At 41.0% G+C, this 19,174-nt stretch overlaps 2 protein-coding genes and 1 pseudogene across 3 annotated transcripts in view; 1 reads left to right on the forward strand and 2 right to left on the reverse strand.

Moving 5' to 3' along the window:
* INTS14 (integrator complex subunit 14) overlaps window positions 1-12,642 on the forward strand; it is a 29,627-nt gene extending 16,985 nt beyond the window's left edge. For both annotated transcript variants that reach the window (XM_045810613.2, XM_045810612.2), the window contains exons 10-12: window positions 7,950-8,068; window positions 10,037-10,102; window positions 11,798-12,642. In XM_045810613.2, the coding sequence (XP_045666569.1) occupies window positions 7,950-8,068; window positions 10,037-10,102; window positions 11,798-12,049 (437 nt within the window). In that variant the 3' untranslated portion in view covers window positions 12,050-12,642. The remainder of the gene's footprint in view (window positions 1-7,949; window positions 8,069-10,036; window positions 10,103-11,797) is intronic.
* LOC123800879 (large ribosomal subunit protein eL36 pseudogene) lies at window positions 2,616-2,956 on the reverse strand (annotated as a pseudogene).
* A 755-nt stretch (window positions 12,643-13,397) lies between the features above and the next one.
* The window catches only part of HACD3 (3-hydroxyacyl-CoA dehydratase 3), a 38,827-nt gene continuing 33,050 nt past the window's right edge, over window positions 13,398-19,174 (reverse strand). The window contains exons 9-11 of the mRNA XM_045810614.2: window positions 18,463-18,569; window positions 17,741-17,872; window positions 13,398-14,804 (exon numbers count right to left, since the gene is read on the reverse strand). Of these exons, the coding sequence (XP_045666570.1) occupies window positions 14,728-14,804; window positions 17,741-17,872; window positions 18,463-18,569 (316 nt within the window). The 3' untranslated portion in view covers window positions 13,398-14,727. The remainder of the gene's footprint in view (window positions 14,805-17,740; window positions 17,873-18,462; window positions 18,570-19,174) is intronic.

Genomic DNA, 19,174 nt, shown 5'->3' on the forward strand with positions numbered 1-19,174 from the left:
GGAAGAGTAGATGGAAAGACATCTCTTGTGCATGTTGAGTTTAGGCCTGTGAGATTTAGGGAGAGGTGGCTAGAGACAATTCCGGTAAGAGTTCCCAAAAGAGGGCAGAGTTGGATATATAATGTTTAGTTACTAGCATACCACTGATAGTTAAAATGGTAAGAATGAGGGCAATTGCTTAGGGTAGTTGTTCACACATTTGAGTTTTTGTGTACAAAACAAAAACCAGAAGGACTTGTTTAAAAATTGTTTCCTGGGCCCCACGTACAGATACTCTGATTCAGTGGGTCTGGATTCCAGGCCAAGAACTTGGCAGTTTTAGTATTACCCGAGTAATTACAACCCAAGTGATCCATAACCACGCTTTAAGAAGCCCTAGCCTCAGGAAAGTATGTAATTAAGGCAAAAAGAGAGCCAAGGACCAAACCCCTAGAAAAGACTAACTACAGGGAGAGTGGAAAAGGCGCTCATAAAGGAAAATGAGAAGGAATAAGCAGAAGGAAAAGTAGAAGAAAGTGATGTCACAGAAGCCAAGAGAATAAAGAGACTCAAGAAGAAAGTACAGTGTCTCATACACATGTACGAGACGTGGCCTGCATACCCTGTCTTATACACAGGTGCATGCGTGTCAGGCCTGAAGGATGCCTTTGCCACTGAAGCCTAGAAACGTTTTTGACTGAATATAGACCCTAGAAGCTAGGCGGTAAGCTTTTTCAGTAAGGGCCAGATAGTAAATATTTTAGACTTTGCAGGCCATGTGCTCTCTTGTCATAACTGCTCAACTCTGCTATCGTAGCCCAATACATAAATGAATGGGAGTGACATATTCCCATAAAATATTCTTTATGGACACCAGAATTTGAATTTCATATAATTTTCATGTATCATGAAATACTTTGATTTTCCCCCCAACTATTTAAAAAATATAAAAACATTTTTAACTCAAAAAGAGGCAGCAGGCCATAGTTGTCCAGCTCTTGAGCTAGGATGCAGGGCTGGGGTTTTAAGGTTCACACAGGAGGGGCACCTGGGTGGCTCAGTCTGTTGGGCATCTGCCTTCGGCTGAGGTCATGATCTCGGGGTCCTGAGATCAAGTCCTGCATCGGGCTCCTTGCTTAGCGGGGAGTCTGTGTCTCCCTCCCTCTGCCTCTCTCCCGGGCTAATATTCACTGCCTATCAAATAAATAAATAAAATCTTTAAAAATTAAAAAAAAAATAAAGTTCACACACGAAAAAAGATATGACTTTGTTTCAAAACAAAAAAGAACTGAAATCTCTGAGTAAAGCTAGGAGTGTGGAAGGTCTATACCCTCAGTGAGAGGATGACAAGAAAAATTCTACCTATTGTTTCTACCTGCTTTTCCAAATATTAAAAAAAAAAAAAGTCTCCCATGAGAAATTGAAGCCCAAGTTCTGCAGCATGCAGACTGACACTATCCATTCTAAAGTGGGGCTCTCCAAAACCAAATAACGCACCAAAAAAATATTTCTGAAGCAATGAAACCCAGCGTGCATCCTCCAGAGTTCATATAATGGCAACCCAGGGCAAAAGGACTTCTCTGAAGAACATCCCTGCTGAAGATGAGTTCCTGATTTGAAGAAAAGTCTTTAAATTACGTGAGGATTTTCTCTCCTTTGAAGGGAGGCCAACAGGAGAATTAGCAACTTGAGAACTTAATAATCTGAAAGAGACTGCAGAATGAGTGTTGTAAATAGATAAAGCGTTTTAGGAAGGAATAGAAACAAGGAGGAAAGAAGAGGACGCTATGAATCAAGAGTCATTTGATCTCTACAGGAGATTTTTGGTGACTTTAAGGGTAGCTTTAGTCCATGATTAGCCAGAAGGCAAGTTGAGGAATGAGTTAGAGATAATTCGGAAACGAACAGGACAAGTTTGCCGCAAGAGAGAAGTAAGGCAGTAGGAGAGCCCAGGGCAGAGGAAGCTGCGTGTGTGTTCGGATGGAGAGATTCCTCATTTCCTGGTCTCCCTCTGTAGCATTCCTAAATTCATTCTGCCATTTCATTTGCACTGCTCTTGCCTTGTTCTGGCTTTTTTTTAACCTTTCATTTAGATCAAAGGTCAGTTAACCAATGCCTGCTGGCCAAACTAGCCCACTGCTTATTTTGTAAAGTTTTACTGTAAAGTTTCATTACACGGTCACACTCATTTATGTGATTTATGTGTTATCTAGGGCTGCTTTCCTGCTTCAGTGGCAGAGTTGAGTAGTTACAATAGAGACCATATAATCCACGAAGTCTAAAATACTTACTGTCTGGCCCTTTGCAGGAAAAGTTTGTCAACCCCTGACCTAGACTGTTGTGACATTTTTCACAAAGATACCTATTTGTAATCTAAGACGTAGCATTCAAATTCCTTTCTCTTCTAGCTTCCATCTAGCCGTGCTTGGTTTGTTATACATATTCTTCATTCAGATTGAACTGCTTTTTACTTTGCCCTTACTCATTTTTTCCTCCCTCAGGGTGTGTTCTTTTTTTCAAATGAAGGTGATAAAGCTAACATTTTATTGAACTTAACTTTATACCAGGCACTATGCTAGACACAATGAAATGTATAATCTCATTTAATTCTCAAGACAAGTCTTATGAGGTTAGGATTAAAAAAGCTTTATTACATATAGAGGGGAGGGGGTTGAATCTTTCTTGACTCCCACACTCCTCATGGCTTCCAGGACGTTGCTCAGCTCTTCTCTCTTCCTTTCGGTGCAGATATGTGTCCCCACCCTTTTCTTGATGAGCTTGAGGGCACGCTTGTCCTTGGAGACCTTGAGCAGCTCCATGGCACACTATTCATTTAGTGCGAAGCCACACACCCTTGAATCATGTCCCACATGAACTTGGAATACTTGGTGAGGGGCCAGCACTTCGCCTTGCTGACATTCTTAGTCATCTTGTGGCCCTTGTTGAGGCCTATGGCCTCAGGGTAGTGCAAAACCATGGCTGCTGCTCCTCTGGGTTTTTTCTTTTTTTTTTAATTGAAGTATAAGTAGCATACAATGTTTGTTTTGTGTACAATATAATGATTCAACAATTCTGTGCATTACTCAGTGCTCATCATGATACATGTACTCTTAATCCCCTTTATCTGTTTCACCCAACCCCCCACACACCTCCCATCTGGCAACCACCAGTTTGTTCTCTGTGTTTTAGAGTCTGCTTTTTATTTGTCTCTTTCTTTATTTGTTTTGTTTCTGAAATTACGCATATGAGTGAAATCATGTGGTGTTTGTCTTTCTCTGACTTATTTCACATAGCATTATACCATCTAGATCCATCCATAGTGTTAGAAGTGGCAAGATCTCATTCTTTTTTATGGCTGAATAATATTCCATTGAGAGAGAGAGAGAGAGAAAGAGAGTGTGTGTGTGTCTGTGTGTGTGTGTAAGAGAGCGAGAGAGAGAGAGTGTGTGTGTGCGTATATACACACCACATCTTTATCCATCTATAGATGGACACTTGGGTTGCTTTCATATCTTGGCTATTGTAAATAAGGCTGCAGTAAACATGGGGATGCATATATCTCTTCAAATTAGTGTTTTTATTTTCTTTGGGTAGATACCCAGTAGTGGAATTAATGAGTCATAGTAATTCTATTTTGAAATTTTTGAGGAGCCTCCATACTGTTTTCCACAGTAACTGCACTAATTTGTATTCCCAATGTCATTGCCCAAGGTTTCTTTTTCCGCACATCCTGGCCAACACTTATTATTTTTTGTGTTTTTATTTGTTTTTAAAGATTTATTTTTATTTTTATTTTTTTTTTCAGAGCGAGAGGGTGTGTACGCGTGGGGGTAGGGGCAGAAGGAGAGAATCTTTAAGCAGACTCCTCTCTGAGCAGGGAGCCCGACACAGGGCTCGATCCCATAACCCTTGAGATGATGGCCTGAGCCGAAACCAAGAGTCAGATGCTTAACTGACTGAACCACCCAGGTGCCCCAATTTTTTGTGTTTTTTATTTTAGTTATTCTGACAGGTATAAGGTGGTATCTCATTATGGTTTTGATTTGCATTTCCCTGATGACCACTGATGTTGAGCATCTTTTCATGTGTCTGTTGGCCATTTGTGTGTCTTCTTGGGAAAAATGTCTATTCAGCTCCTCTGCCTATTTTTTAATTGTATTATTTGTTTTTCTGGTATTGGTATAAGTTCTGGTATATATCTGGTGTGTGTGTGTGTGTATATATATATATATATATATATATGTATGTATATGTATATGTATATGGTATAAGTTCTTGCTATATTTTGGATATTAAACCCGTATCGGATATAATCAATAACAAATATCTTCTTCCATTCAGTAGGTTGCCTTTTTGTTGTGTTGATGGTTTTCTTCGCTGTGCAAAAAGCTTTTTATTTTGCTTTCATTTGCCTTGCCTGAGGAGACATACCTAGAAAAATGTTTCCACAGCCTATGTCAAAGAACTTGTTTTTATTTATTTATTTATTTTTGGTCAAAACAAGGCATGCAAAACAGTATGTTGTTTATACCTATCCCTCCTACTTCTTATTCTGTTCCTAGAAACAACCACTTAAAATTTCTAATTGTAGGAGGGTTTTGTATTGTTGTGTTTTTTTTATATTTACATTTCTAAATAATATATAACTATTTCTTGGCCTTTTTTTTTTTTTCATTTTTAATGTCATTTTTGACTTTTTAAGGTTGACTGCTTAGCTCTGTTACCACCACCACCCCCACCCACCCAAGAATCACATTTTTCCCTTCCTCTATTCTTCCCATGTGGTTATAGTGTTCTTTTTGGGTAAAGCAGAGTTCTGTCTTTGTTAGATGACGTGAATGTTATTTATGATTAAGCCATGTGGTACACTGAGTTACATTTTATTTTGCAACTCTTTGTTCTCTGCACCAGTTGTGTTTTTTTAAGACATTTTTTCTTTTTTCTAGCAGGCAAGATAAATGTGCAGTGACCCTTTAATAATGTGGGGTTATGACTTTTAACTCCCCCACAACTTAACCAGTATGAGCCTACTGTTGACCAGAAGCCTTAGCAATAACATAAACACTTGATGAACTCACATGTTGTATATGTATTATAAACTGCATTCTTAACAATAAAGAAAGCTAGAGAAAAGAAACAGTTGTCTAAAAAACCCTAAGGAAGAGAAAATACATTTACAGTACTTGTATTTGTGGGGAAGATTCTGTGTCTAAGTGGGCCTGTACAGTTCACACCCATGTTGTTCAAAGGTGAGCTGTCTGCTAACTTCCGTTAAAAGGAAGGCTGTGTTGGAAAGACACTGAGGTTCCTCAGAGACTCCAGGAAAGAGCTGGGCAGGCCGTGGGGGAGCCAGCAGCAGATGAAGGCAGCCAGCCCTCCGTCTGGGCTCTCTCACGGCCTTCCTCTCTACTTGCTTTACTTACTTTGCTTTTCTTTGCTCTTTTCTGTGTACTTACTGCTAATTCCTAAGTAAAATACATTCTTCAGGTACTTTTGTCAGTTTTTTTTTTCCCTTAAGAGTCCTTTCCCTTCCTCTTGTTTCATAAGTGGACTGTTCTCTGTGCCTGCTGGGTAGCTATCAGCCTTCCCTTCCCATCTCTTCTGTGGCTCCCCTGTTTTGTGACTCCTCCTGAGAAAAGGGTACATGGGAAGTAGATGTTTGAAATCTTGCATATTTGGAAATGTCTGTGTTTCATCCCTTCCTCTCAGTCGATGGTTCCGTTGGACATTGAGTGCTGGTTGGGAATCACTTTACCTTAGTGTTTTGATGCATAGCACTGTTCTTCTTTTCTGGCTTCCTGTGTTGCTGCTGAGAGTCTCGTGCAGTGCTGCCAGGGCTTTGACCCAGGTCTCTTATATCCTGTGCACTCCTGGAGGCGCTTCTTTGTGTCCCTCGTATTCTGGATTTTGAGAATGATGTACTCAGTTGTTGGTCTCTTTATTCATTGTGCTGGGCATTCAGTGGGCCCTTCTGTCTGAAGAATGAATTGAACAATTCATGTTCTTCAGTCCTGGAAACATGAATCATGTCTTAGATTTCCCCCTCTCTATTCTCTGTTCTCCCTTTCTAGAACATCTGTTTATGATTTTTGTATAATTTTCTTATCTTCCGCCCATTTTTCCATTTTTTTCTTTTCTAATTTCTCTGAGGTATCTTCAGCTTTATCTTGCAACTGTTTTTTTCTTTCTTTCTGCTACCATATTTCTTATGTCTAGGAGTCTCCTGTTCTTTTTTCATAGATACAGTATTTTTTGTCTGTCAAACCAGTTACCACATATAGGCTTCAAACAGAGACAGTACAAGATAGACTGTGGTTAGATGTTTTAATGTTTGGTACAGATACTGAGTGCTATAGTAGAAAAGGGTCTAGAGAAAGTACTGTGTGCCAGGACACTTGGGACAACTTTGTGGAAAAGGTGAGATAAGATCTGGACCTGTAATATAAGTGAGTTTGGTTTATGTGAGGAATGGCGAGGTTGAGTGGTAAAAAAAATGTTGCCTTTGCAGGCAGACCCAGCTGAGTGACTGTGAAGCCTATAAAGTCCAACCTCTCTGAGCCTCAGTTCCCTCATCTTTCATGGGACCAATAATATCTACCCCCCTAGGGTTGCTGTAAGGAAAGAAGGTGTATATGTAAAGTGTTTGGAACTTAATAAATATTCTTTATTCTGTAAGTTCCTTGAATCCAGAAAAAAGTCTTCTCCAGCCACACTTCATAGTGGAGTGCTTGCTATGTAGTGGGGGCTTAGAATAGCTGATGAGTGAGCAAGTGAGTAAGGGAATAAATGGATGAGGGAAGGGGAGCACTCCAGGCAGGGGAAAAAACAGAAATAGTGGCAGGGAAATTAGAAATAAACGTGCTACATTGAAAAAGACTGCTGAGATCTTGGCCTGGCTAAAAGGGCTTATATAAGTGCAAGTATTTGCAGAAATATGTCTGGAAAGCTGGGCTGATACTTTTTGGAGGGGCGGGGGGGGGGGGGCTGTTGACTGCTGACATATATAGTGTGGGGCCAGTATAAAATACTTAATGACCAAACTGGGGTTAGAGAGCTTCTGGCTCAGAGACACTGGGTTCATTCCAGTTGCCAATATGAACATTTGGGCAAGGGATGTAAGCTCCCTGAACTTAGTGGGGAAATGATCCCAGCTCTCTCTACCCCAGAGGGTGGTAGTAATCAGGATAAAATGAGCCAGTAATTATAAGTAGGCTTTGTGAGTTTCTGCAAAGTTTCATTGGTTCAGTAAGCAGGTAGAAAAACAGAAACCCTTATTTATTCACATGGTTAAAAAGCCAACCTGGCTTTAAATATGTAAAAGTAATAACTAATAAGTCATGACGACATGGGGTGTGTTTCACCAAAAAGGTGTTTCTTCTTCTCTTGCCCCTTTCCTTAACATGGCTACATATAATAATCCTCTGGAATTTTCTCAGTGCATAGACCTATGCTGTCCTGTCCAGTAACCACTAGATACCTGAGGCTATTTAAATTAAAATAAGTTAAATTTAAAATTCAGTTCCTCAGTCACTCTAGCCACAGTCAAGTGTTCAGTAGGCATGTGGGCCAGTGGCTACCATTCGATCATTGTAGAAAATTCTCTTGGAGAGCGCTGGGCCAGACTATAAAATTGTATTATGTGTGTTTATATATTTCCTTAGAGTTGTTGCATGTATTAATTTTATTCTCTCTGATCTCAATTGATAAAGCAAATAAGCAAAGCTTGTCTCTTTAAAAACATTAAGCTGTTTTTTACCTACATGGGCTTCAGTTGATTGTTTAATCTCCTACATCAGTAGCTTTCTATGGAGAACAGGTTCCCTAACCTGAGGGAAGTGAATGGATTTTCTTAATTAGGGAAGCAACAGGATGTAGAAGGTGGAATGATTCAGAGAGCTTCTAGCCTAATTGGAAATGTAATTGATTATGTTTTACCAGATGTCATTTCAAGAATGTCTTTTCCTTTTAAGATGCTAAAGAAAACCCTTATGGAGAGGATGATAATAAGAGCCCATTCCCCCTGCAGCCCAAAAACAAACGCAGTTATGCCCAGAATGTGACTGTCTGGATCAAACCCAGTGGCCTGCAGGTAACATTACCACTTAAGTTACTTTCCACTGGGGACAGGGGGAGGGATTCTAGCAGGCAGGCAGACATCTGATTTGATTTTCCTTTCCTTTGCTACTTAGTAATTCATTTACTTCTAATGTTTGTCATTATTTCCAAAAAGGATTTGAGGTGGCCTACAGTAAAACACGTATGCAGCAAAATCACTTCTTACAAAATTTAGAGCAGTACAAAACCTAGAGGAAGAGGGGAGACCGTTGCGCCAGGAACCCAAGGCGAAATATAATTGTGTTTGAGCAATTTGGCTCTGAGCTTCCTGCTACTGAGGTCAAAAAGCACCATGAAGGGTTATATGTTTTTTTCTTGTCTGATAGAAGGAAGCGTGTCAGTTCCAGAGAGACATATTTTCCTGGCATTGAATCTCAGTGTAACATTTTTGACATGGTGAGGCATTGACATAATGGGTTTTATCTTTGACAACAGTTTTTTGAAAAGGATGTAAAAATCTTCATGGGGTTATTTCTTCTGTCCCCACAGTAGAACCCAAGCAATGGCATTACACCTTAATTCCACAAAAACACTTTTATGGGAAGCTAAGATTACACTATTCTCAGGGTGTGCTGCTTTCAGGCAAGGTACTCAGTGATGTTTCTCCCTCCACTGACATACGGTCATTTCTGCCTGTTTTTAAAAATCACTTTTTGAGCCTTTTTTCTCATTTGAGCACCATTTTTTTTCTTTGTTCCTCTAACGAGTCCAACCTAAGCCAAATGAGAAGAGGAGGTTAGGCCACCTGACAAGGGAAATAGCTTCTGTTGATGGCGCAGTTTCTTTCCACAGAGACTGGACACATCCTGCCATGGCTACAGGGGTAGGGGCTTTGTTGGAAAATCAGGTTCTCTCCTGCCATCCCTGACCCCAGTACTTCCCTGTCAGAAGGAAAACTGAATTTTTCTTAAATTATTTTTTAAATTTTGTTTTGGTATGGGTGTATTTTTTTATTGTGAAAAACATATAACATAAAAGTTACCATTTCAGCCATTTTAAAGTATACTGAAAATTCAGTGGCATTTAGTAATCACTGTGTAGTTCTAGAACATTTTCATCATCCCAAGAGGAATCTCTGCACCCATTAAGCAAATCACTCTAGATTCCCAACTTCCCCCAGTCCTTGGCCACTACTGATCTGCTTTTTGACTCTGGATTTGCCCAATTCTACATGTGTCATATCAATAGCATCATATAATGTGTGACTTTTTATTTTATTTGGCTTCCTTCATTTAGCATAATGTTTTCAGCAATCAGCCATGTTGTAACATAGATCAGTACTTCATTCCTTTTGACGGCACTTCTGTTCACCCACTCAGTTGATGAACATTTGGATTGTTTCCACCTTTTGGCTACCGTGAATAATGCTAAGAACATGTGTCAATTTTTTTTTCCTTTTATTGCTATGCTCTTGTTGTCATACCTAAGAAATCATTACCAATCCAAGGTCATGAACATTTACGCCTATGTTTTCTTCTAAGAGTTTTGTAGTTTTAGCTCTTGCAGTTAGGTCGCTGAACCATTTTATTTATTTATTTGTTTTTGTATATGGTGTGACATAAGAATCCAGCTTCATTCTTTGCATGTGGATATCCAGTTGTCCTGGCGCCATTTGTCGAAGAGACTGTTCCTTCCCCCATTGAATGGTCTTGGCACCCTGGTCAGAAAGCAGTTGGCCATAGATGTAGGGTTTATTGGGTGTATTTCAGTGAGATGAGTTCATTTCTGTCACTAAGGGATTTATTATCATCAAACGTTTTGAAGGAGGGAGGTGCTTTACTAATGTCGAACAGAACAGTGACGTGAACTCAGAAGGGGTCCTCATCTTGACGTTGCACCTCTGTTCCTATTTTCATTTCTCTAAACATTTAGAGCCACCCTTTGATAGTCTTTCCCCTTTTACCACAGAATCCTAATGCTGAAATCTTTTTACCCTTGATAGACAGATGTACAGAAGATTTTAAGAAATGCAAGGAAACTACCTGAAAAAACACAGACATTCTATAAGGTGAGACGATTGGAATTATAGTGGAAGAGGGTGGGCCCTGGGATGTGTACCAAAAATAAATGGTTCACAAGAGTTAGAGTATGGCATAGCAGAGTGAATGTGGACAGGAATTAGAAATGTTTGGCTTGTGCCTCAGTGTTTTCATTGTTAAAGTCAGTGGAAATGATAGGTCCACTGCTGCCCTAAAATCCAAGAATTGGAAGTGTTCAAGTGGCCTGATTCTGTGCACAAGGGCTCCTCTGTCTTGGTGCTGCTGTGAATGGCTGAGGGAAGGAGTCAGAAGAACCTGTGGGTCAAAGCCCTGAACTCTCCTCACCACTGTCACCCCAGACAACCAGGGTGACTTCCTGGGGTGATGACTTCCCAAAACATTCTTAGTCTCTCGGAAAAGCTGCTTCCGGGAATGACTACTAAAATTGTACTTTTATCAATTGCAAAAGGATGGCCCTCCGGAATCCTGCCTAGCTAATCCAGAACTGTTGGCAGAGGGAATAAAATTATAACTAGTGGGTGGAGTTGGGGGTGCATATAAGTAAACACCTTGTTTCTCCCCTTTCCATCTGGTGTTTGGCTGAAATTAAATTAAGTGGCAGTGTGAGGTATGCTGTGTTGTCAATTGTAGCTCGGCTACTAATATTTTATGGTGCACACAGCCTACCCCAGGCTAGCATCTCTTCCGGAGAACATACGTGCTACTTTGTCTGGGTGTTACCTCATTACGTTTATGTCACTATGGTCTTCAAACCTAATTATGTGGCAAGCTGACAAAATCAAGCAAGAGCAGCCTTAATCAGAGTTCACATTGCTGCTCAGCCGGCCATGCCCTCCCTCCCCGTGAAGCCCGTAGTTCACACAGGCCCTTGATGACCACTCCTTGGCTGTAGTCCCTTTCTCCCCTGCAGTCGTCAGCGCTGTATTCAAGAAGGCACACTTGTACTTTGGCCTTCTTCTGAACTTTCCACTTGTTAACAGATGATAGTAGAGAGGTGGTCAGAAAGCCCACTTCTCTTTTCTGGCTTTATAGAATCCCACCTATCACATGTGGAAGGGCCTCTGCCAGACAACTGTGTCAGCCCCTGCAGTGGGCAAGGAAGAAGTCATCCTTCTCACTTTATAAATGAGACCACTGAGACCCGGGGAGGCTACACACCTCGACTGCACTGCCAAGTGGTTGATGGGGCTCTTTGTATTTCTCAGCTTCCATCCACCCTTCTTTTGTGGCAGTCTTTCACGTCAGACTTCTTGAATCCTCCAGAGCCTCCAAATGTGTTCACTGTTCTTTTTGAGGCGCAGAGAGGAGGCACCAGAGGGTTCAGAGCCCTCTGAAGTTCGGGGCTAGCCTTTTCCATGCCTGAGTAACAGGAAAAGTCCTCCTGAGAGTTAGGGGTGAATGAAATGATGTGTGCAAAGTGTCTCATCGTGTTTGGTGTAAGCGCTCATCAGCTGTGGTGATGACCACCTGTGTTTCAGTCAGCCGGCTTTCTGATCACCTGTAGAGGAACTCTCTTGTCATGTCATCACACTTTCTTGTTCCTGGCATCTCTGTACAAGCATCTGTTCTCCTGTCAAAATGCTCACTTAAGTTCGGGGATCAAGAAAAACGTATTCTAAGTTGAGCACTTAGAAAGTATGTGATAAGGAAAATGCATTTCAGGAACATTGGTGAGTTTCTTGTGTTTTTTTTTATCGTTTCAGGAGCTAAACCGTTTACGAAAAGCTGCCCTGGCATTTGGTTTCCTGGACCTGCTCAAAGGGGTGGCGGACATGCTGGAAAGGGAATGCACGCTGCTGCCCGACACAGCGCACCCGGACGCCGCCTTCCAGCTGACCCACGCTGCCCAGCAGCTCAAGCTGGCCAGCACCGGCACCTCCGAGTACGCCGGCTACGAGCACAACATCACGCCTTTGCACACAGACTTCTCCGGGAGCAGCACTGAAAGAATGTGAAGCTGACTTTGGGAGCCTTCCTGCTTTTTTTCATTTCAGGTGAAAATGATTTAGTGTAAAAACTTTCCAATTTGTTCACCTGTGCAAGAGCCACCTGGAGACCTCCCTGCGGCTGCCTCGGAAGCAGCACTCGCAGGTTTCAGTGACTCTGCTAGAATCTGAGGAGGGTTCTGAAGGGTGTTTGGCTGCTTGGGCTTTGACCTTAGTTTTCAGGGGCTGAGTCTTTAAGCCCAAAAAAACCGCTGTTGCTCCCACGATGGGCACATCTCCTGAGAAACTTAAAGGACTGATGAGCACAGAGCACTCCCCACCTCCTCAGGAAACCTAATCAGCGAGGGTTCTCTGGCTTCCAGAAAGGCACCTTCTCTCCTCTCCTTTCCCAACCGTAAGGACATTTTCCAGCTTCTGTCCTTGGAACAAGCAGCCCAAACTGTGTGGGATTTGCTAAATACAAACCCAACACAATTAAGTTTCAGAACTCTCCTTAGAACTTGGGCAAAAACTTGATGGTAACCCTTTGGTGCTTTTAGTATGTCTTGAGATACAGACTTTTAAACAGCAACCATAAGTGTATAAAATGATTCCCACTTCAAGTTTTGTTTTTGTTTTTTTTTTTAATGAAAATAAAATACTTTATTTTCTATAAAATGGATTCACTGGGAAACTAATGGGTCTTGGCCTTTCAGTCTGTCCTATCACCTGAGTGAAATTTCAACTTCCTAAGTGGCACAGATTCATAAATCCAGAGAGTTCCTTGGGTTCTATGTGAACTTCCTTGTTTCTGACACTGGTTAGGTCTCTGCCTAAGCCAGGTTCCGCCCAAGTGGATTCTGACAGATCACTGTCGTCAGTTATGGTACCAATTCATTTGCTAACTTCATGACATTAGGCAAGTCATGTAACTTCTCCAAGCTTTCTGTCATCAATGCTTTTCACATTGTTCTGTGGACTTCCTGAGGTTATTGCTCCTGCAGGCTTCACCCCAAGCAACCATTTTCACATGCTGAATTTAACATATCACCATGCTGTATAATATTTTGTCTGAACAAAGGACTTTATCATCAACAACCTGAAAACTTATCAGACTAAAATGATATTTAAACACAAGTTGTTAGGATTTTGATTGTAAATGTTTAATAGACATACACAATGTTTTGCTTTCTCAGATAGCAATAAAGGAGTTTATAACAATCACTAAGAATACAGGATTCTGCCACAAAGATGCAGCATATACTGCAAAGCTGATCTGTCCAAATAAACAGAAAGTCAGGTGAAAACATCAGAAGTTAACACAAACAAGTGTTGACAGAAGTTACAGACATGCAAGATACCCTTCAGTGCAATGAACTTGTAAAAAAAAAAAAAAAAAAACAGCCAGCCTATGCTAATCCAATGTTTTTAGGTCAAACCAAGTTTCCGTGTCAGGCTCAGAGAAACAGCGTAACTCACGGAGTCCCCTCGCCCCCAAGAACAATAGGAATGGCAGAACAGAAAGAGCTACCATGCTCTTAAATTATTTTATACAAGCATTACTTCTAACACATATTTTACTTGGTTAACTTGGAATGTTTTAGAGGAAACAATGATATTTTTGACAATGGCCAAACTTTACAATGTCTGCATTTTTCTCAGTTCCTCTGTGGGTGGGTTTCTTGCCAGGAAGCTTTGTTAAACTTCTCCAGCCAAATTTCTCACTCTGTTTTCCCTCTCCGAGAGCAGACCAGTGAAACAACAACAGAACAAAGGCAGGCGTTTCTGAGGTCAGTTCCACCAGTCACTCTGAAAGGTTTACAAGCCAGCGCAGAGGAAGAAGAGAGCCGTTTTATGTACGGGCACAGCCTAGGACTGGTGTGCGGGCGCGTTTCGTCCGCTTCCTGGTTGCCACAGGCCGCACAGCCAGCAGCTGTCTCACTGCTGGTTTGACCCTTCTGACACCTGTAGCCATCTGGGTTTGGAACTCTTATAATCTCACGGTTTTCTAAACTAACGTTTCATCTTTCTTTAGTGTTGAAGACCGTTCTGATTTAGCTAGGAATGAAGTAAGTGATCATGGTGTTCCACGGTTCTGACTGGTTTCTCCCAGATCATTGTGCCTCCCCGGTGCACACACAGGTAAGCACTGTCATGACAGGTGGTGGTAGAGGCCAAAAGATGCTCAGGTAATATGTGTCCTCTAGCCCCACTCAGACTCAGAAATGTTTTATCAGTGCCACCCAACTTGACAAGTAACCCCTTGGGCACAGAATGTTTAGGTCCTGCCTGAATCACTTTCACACCCTCCTAGAGAGGCAACAGTGCTTTATTCCCCGGAGCAAGAGCTGAAATGAACGAATACCAGCTCTAAGAATGTCCAGTACCGGGTAGGGTCAGGGCACGGAAGCAGTATCTCTGGCCCGCGTGACAGCAACCGGACAAGGAATGCGTGGGGGTAGGGCTGAGTATTTTGCTGTCATTAATGGAATACAGCAGAATAAACCTGTCATCAGATATCAGGAATCCATGTCATGCAAGGACTACGCTAAGATAATAGGTAAATTCGGGAATGTTACTGGGGGACACGGAATAGCCTCACTGAGAATGTAATCATGTAACTTTAAAAAAACTTTTACATCAGTACAAGAAGGTAAAACTGTAAGAATTATAGATTAGGCTCAAACTGGCAAGAAGTCATCTAACTCTTAGTGGACCTTTTTCTTTTTTTGTCCATAGCGCCGCCTGCGCTGTTTATAAAGGTGACGGAAATTTATGTACAACCCTGAAAAAGAAAAAAGCCAGTGAGAAAAGGGAATCTTTGTCTCTGTTCATAATCAGAAGCTCGTGGGGCAGGGACAGTCTAAATGGCTGCTTGTCCTACCCCACGTCACTGGGCTTACTGCAGGGTGCTCGGGAATTACAACTCTGACCAAGTTCTCATCAGTGCACTAGAGACCACTCGCTTTTTTCCCAGTGGGTTTACTGGGGTTTTTTCCTCCTATATTCTAATATGAGAATTTTCAAACACACAAAAAGTAAAATACTGTACAATGAACCAACACTAGGTCTAAACTTAAATTTTTATTATATTCACTTTGTCACCTGCTCCCTCCCATCTCATTTTTGATGTATTTCACTAAGTTGCAGACATCCATAAACTTCACCCCTCAACTAGGAAGTAAATTAGAAAATGCAGGATTTCAGCGTTAGAAAAAACTTTCAGTCCCACTTGACCACTAACTAGTTCTGTGGCTTAGCCTTACCTCAGTTTCCTCATTGTACAAGAAGGTTAACAACACCTATTTTACAGGCTTAATATGGGAGAATGTATGTTTACAAAAGCACTTTGATCTATGTGCAAACGTAACGGGGTGTAGTACTGCTTCTAAATTACACAAATTTAAGATTTATTTCATTCTAAAGAATAAAAACGACTACATTGTAGGCAAACTAAATATGAGTAAAAAATTTTGTAAATTAGAGTGTACAACAACATAACATGAAGAAAAGCCACTAGGGTTAATGCACATTAAAATACTTACACCCTTCTAACTTTTCTAGTAAAATATTTTAAGTATCTTCCCAATACTTATTCCTCTTTTAACACATTCACTATGCACACCTTATGGAGCCTGGTTGCCGTAACACTAGCTTTATCCAGTAAGAGAGGTAAAGAACTCTTTTAACGAGTGCATTTTCCAAACTGAAGCATACTCCCTTCAAGGGCCAAACATTTTAACATATTTTGGTTAGAAATCTTTCTGAAATAAATTATACCCTTTCTGAAATAGAAAAGAAGGAGAAATTGAATAAAATTTAACATCTGACCAAAAAAAAAAAAAACTTTGGCAAATGATCTATACCCATAATGTGCAGTAGTTAACTGTTCTTCTGCCATGTGCTGGTACCCTAAGGGGCTCCTAAGGGGGCTGGTCTCGTCCCCTGATGCTAAATGAACTGAGCTTTGTGGCTTCTTGGATTTACTTTTTGTGGTCTTCCTCTCACTGAGGTAGTTAGTCTCCCGGATTGTCCCTAATGGTCCTCCCTCCTGGTATCTCATACCCTTGTGTATCCCCTCCCATACTGTACCAGGTTGGTCTGTGTAACCAACAGAATACAGCAAAAGTGATGGTATGTCACTTCTGAGATTAGGTGATAAAAGGCAGTGGGGACCTGATAAAGGTGGGAGTCATGTCTACAATGGTAATCATATTACAATTTATAAATTAAATCAAAATAATGTGTACCTTAAATTTACACAATGTTATATGTCAAATATATTTCTATAAAAAAGATACTTTTTTAAAAGATTTTATTTATTTGTCAGAGCACATAAGCAGGGGGAGCATCAGGCAGAGGGAGAAGCAGACTCCACACTGAGCAAGGAGCCTGATGTGGGGACTCGATTCCAGGACCCTGGGATCATGACTGAGCCACCCAGGAGTCCCTATAGATGCATTTTTTTTTTTTTTAAAGGCAAAAAAAAGAGTATGGCTTCTGGCTTTCAAACCACTTGCTCTGGGGAAGCCATGTCCTGAGCAGCCACATGGAGAAGTACTGTGGCAAGAAGCTGAATCCTCCTATTCAGAGTTACATGAGTGAGTTTGGAGCAGATCCTCCAGCCCCAGTGAAGACGGCAGAAACTGCAGCCCCCGCCGGGCTGACAGCCTGCCTGAAACCTCAGGAGGGACTCTGAGCTACCCAGCTAGGCTGCCTTCTGACCCTCAGAAGCCATGTGAGATATAAACATTTATGTCTTAAGCTACTAAGTTTTGGGGTGACTTGTTACACAGCAATAGATAACTAATATACCATCTGTTGTCATATCCTGTTGCTAGAAGACCAGACAACCATACTTATTTAGGGCCACCTTAAGATTTTTGTGAACTAAAACAGAGAGAAATATGTAAATTATATTAAAATGCATTAGAACTGGGACGCTTGGGTGGCTCAGCTGGTTAAGCATCTGCCCTCGGCTCAGGTCATGATCCCAGGGTCCTGGGATCCTCCCTATGTTGGAGCCTGCTTCTCCCTCTCCCTCTGCTCCTCACCCTGCTTATGCTCTCTCTCTCTGCCAAATAAATAAAATCTTTTTTTAAAAAAAGCATTAGAATTTTATCTAAAGTAAACAGTCCTAATGATTAGGAAGGCTTTTAAATCTCTTATATTTGCAATAATTAGGTTTACTTCTTTTAGTTCTTAGATTTCATGAATTAAGGAAAAGATTTGTGATTTTATATAAACTAATATATAAGCTGGTTTTACATGAGGAGTGGGGTGAGGGGACTTTCCTATTATTAGGTAGAAGCTTTATGACAGCTCTTGGCGGCTCAGAGGCCTTGACTGCCTTCATCCTTCCTTGCTGCCAGTGGTATTATCACCTCTGTAAATTTTGGATAAGGAATGTGTCACTGAAATTAGTAAAATTAAAATGTGCTGCTTCTACTTTAAAAGAGCTTCTTACATTGTTTTAAACATGAAATAGCTTGTGACCAAGTGACCAAGAGCACACCAAAAAGATCATTCAACCACTGGTAATTTGGAAGAAATACATGGCATTTTCTCCTCGAGGATCTGTTATACAAAATAATGTTTCTCTAATTCTATACTACTCTTCTGGAAATAAAAATCCTAATAAAGGCTTTGAAAACTTTGAATCATTTAACTCTACCCTCTAAGAAGTGATAGGAAAAACTCTATTACAGAGCCAATACTTACCTAAAAATAACATTATAAGATAAATCTGAAGAAAAAAGGAAAATCTAACTTTGATTTTCACTGGATATGGCAACGTGAAACTGAATCTTCCTGTTTCGTTGAATACTGGAATGGACTGGATCACTGAGACAGCTGAAAGTAGAAACAAGAACCTGTCAGAAGCAAATGAAATACAGTGCCATCTACTGAGAGAAGCTTCTAGCCCCCCACAGTGTCAATTCTGGGTGTGCTGAAAATGCTTCCATCCCCTTAGTACAGAGGGCTCGTGCCTATTTCATTTCTCCCCCTAGTTTTTATAAGCGATGAGCCTCCAAAGCTGACAACAAGATGAAAGGGGAAACATTCATTTTGATAGCACTGAGCTTTAGTTTTCTGTTCTATAAAATGGAGAGAAAAATCCCTACCTGACTCACTCACTACATGTCTGGAAGAATAAAATGAAGTCATTGATATGAACCTGCTTTGGAAAATTCTAAATACCATATAAATAGGAAGCATACAGTACATGAACGCCCAGCTTCCAAACCTTACAAAAACAAGGTACTTCCCTGGAATAGTTTGGGTATCAGCAGTATTATGGAAGGAAGCCACTAGAAAGAAATTCTTACGTCTAACACCTGTATGTCAGACTAAGGCTGGCAGAGGAAGGAAGCAAGCTTTGGCCTATCAGCTTAGCTACTCCTTGGAACTAAGCTTATAAAACCTAGCGTTCTTGAAAGTACCTTCTGCCAAACATCCCAGAGGATACAAGGGAATCCACAGAGTGTAACGAAGCCATGTGAGCACCTTCCAATCCATGTCAAGGCAGGAAAGCATGTAGAAGGGGTACCTATTGAAAATAATTAGGATGTAAAAAGCCACTTCAGGTCCTGAATGCAACCATAGGACATCATTCAAGAAGAATAATTTCACAATTAGCCACGCATGGCTTCTATAATTCTTCAGAATTATAATCCTGGGCTATCTACCCACAAACTCCCATCACACTCTTCCCCCAGTTTTCAATGGATGTGAACTCTCTTTGGTGGGAGACTAAGTTTAGGTCCTACAGGAACCCTCTTTGGAATAGTTCAGTATATGGAATGAATGCTCAAAAGCTCTTTGCCTTTATTACTAATTCTGATCTATGTTCTAAGTAGGTAAGGATGACAGACACCTTGACAATTTCTCTCTGGATAAATGAATGTTATCAAAGTAAACAGGGCACCTGTGTGGTTCAGTTGGTTAAGTGTCTGACTCTTGATCTCAGCTCAGGTCATGATCTCAGGGTCATGAGATCAAGCCCTGCGTTGGGCTTCATGCTGGACATGGAGCCTGCTTAAGATTCACTCTCCCTCTCCCTCTGTCCTTCCCCTGCTCTAGATCTCAAAAACAAAACAAAATTCAAAATTAAAGTATACAAAAGATCCCTAATCTAGAATCAGATATACTCTA

This window comes from Ursus americanus, chromosome 28, assembly GCF_024610735.1.
Source record: "Ursus americanus isolate L20-20 chromosome 28, mUrsAme1.1.p, whole genome shotgun sequence".
Lineage (NCBI taxonomy): Eukaryota > Metazoa > Chordata > Mammalia > Carnivora > Ursidae > Ursus > Ursus americanus.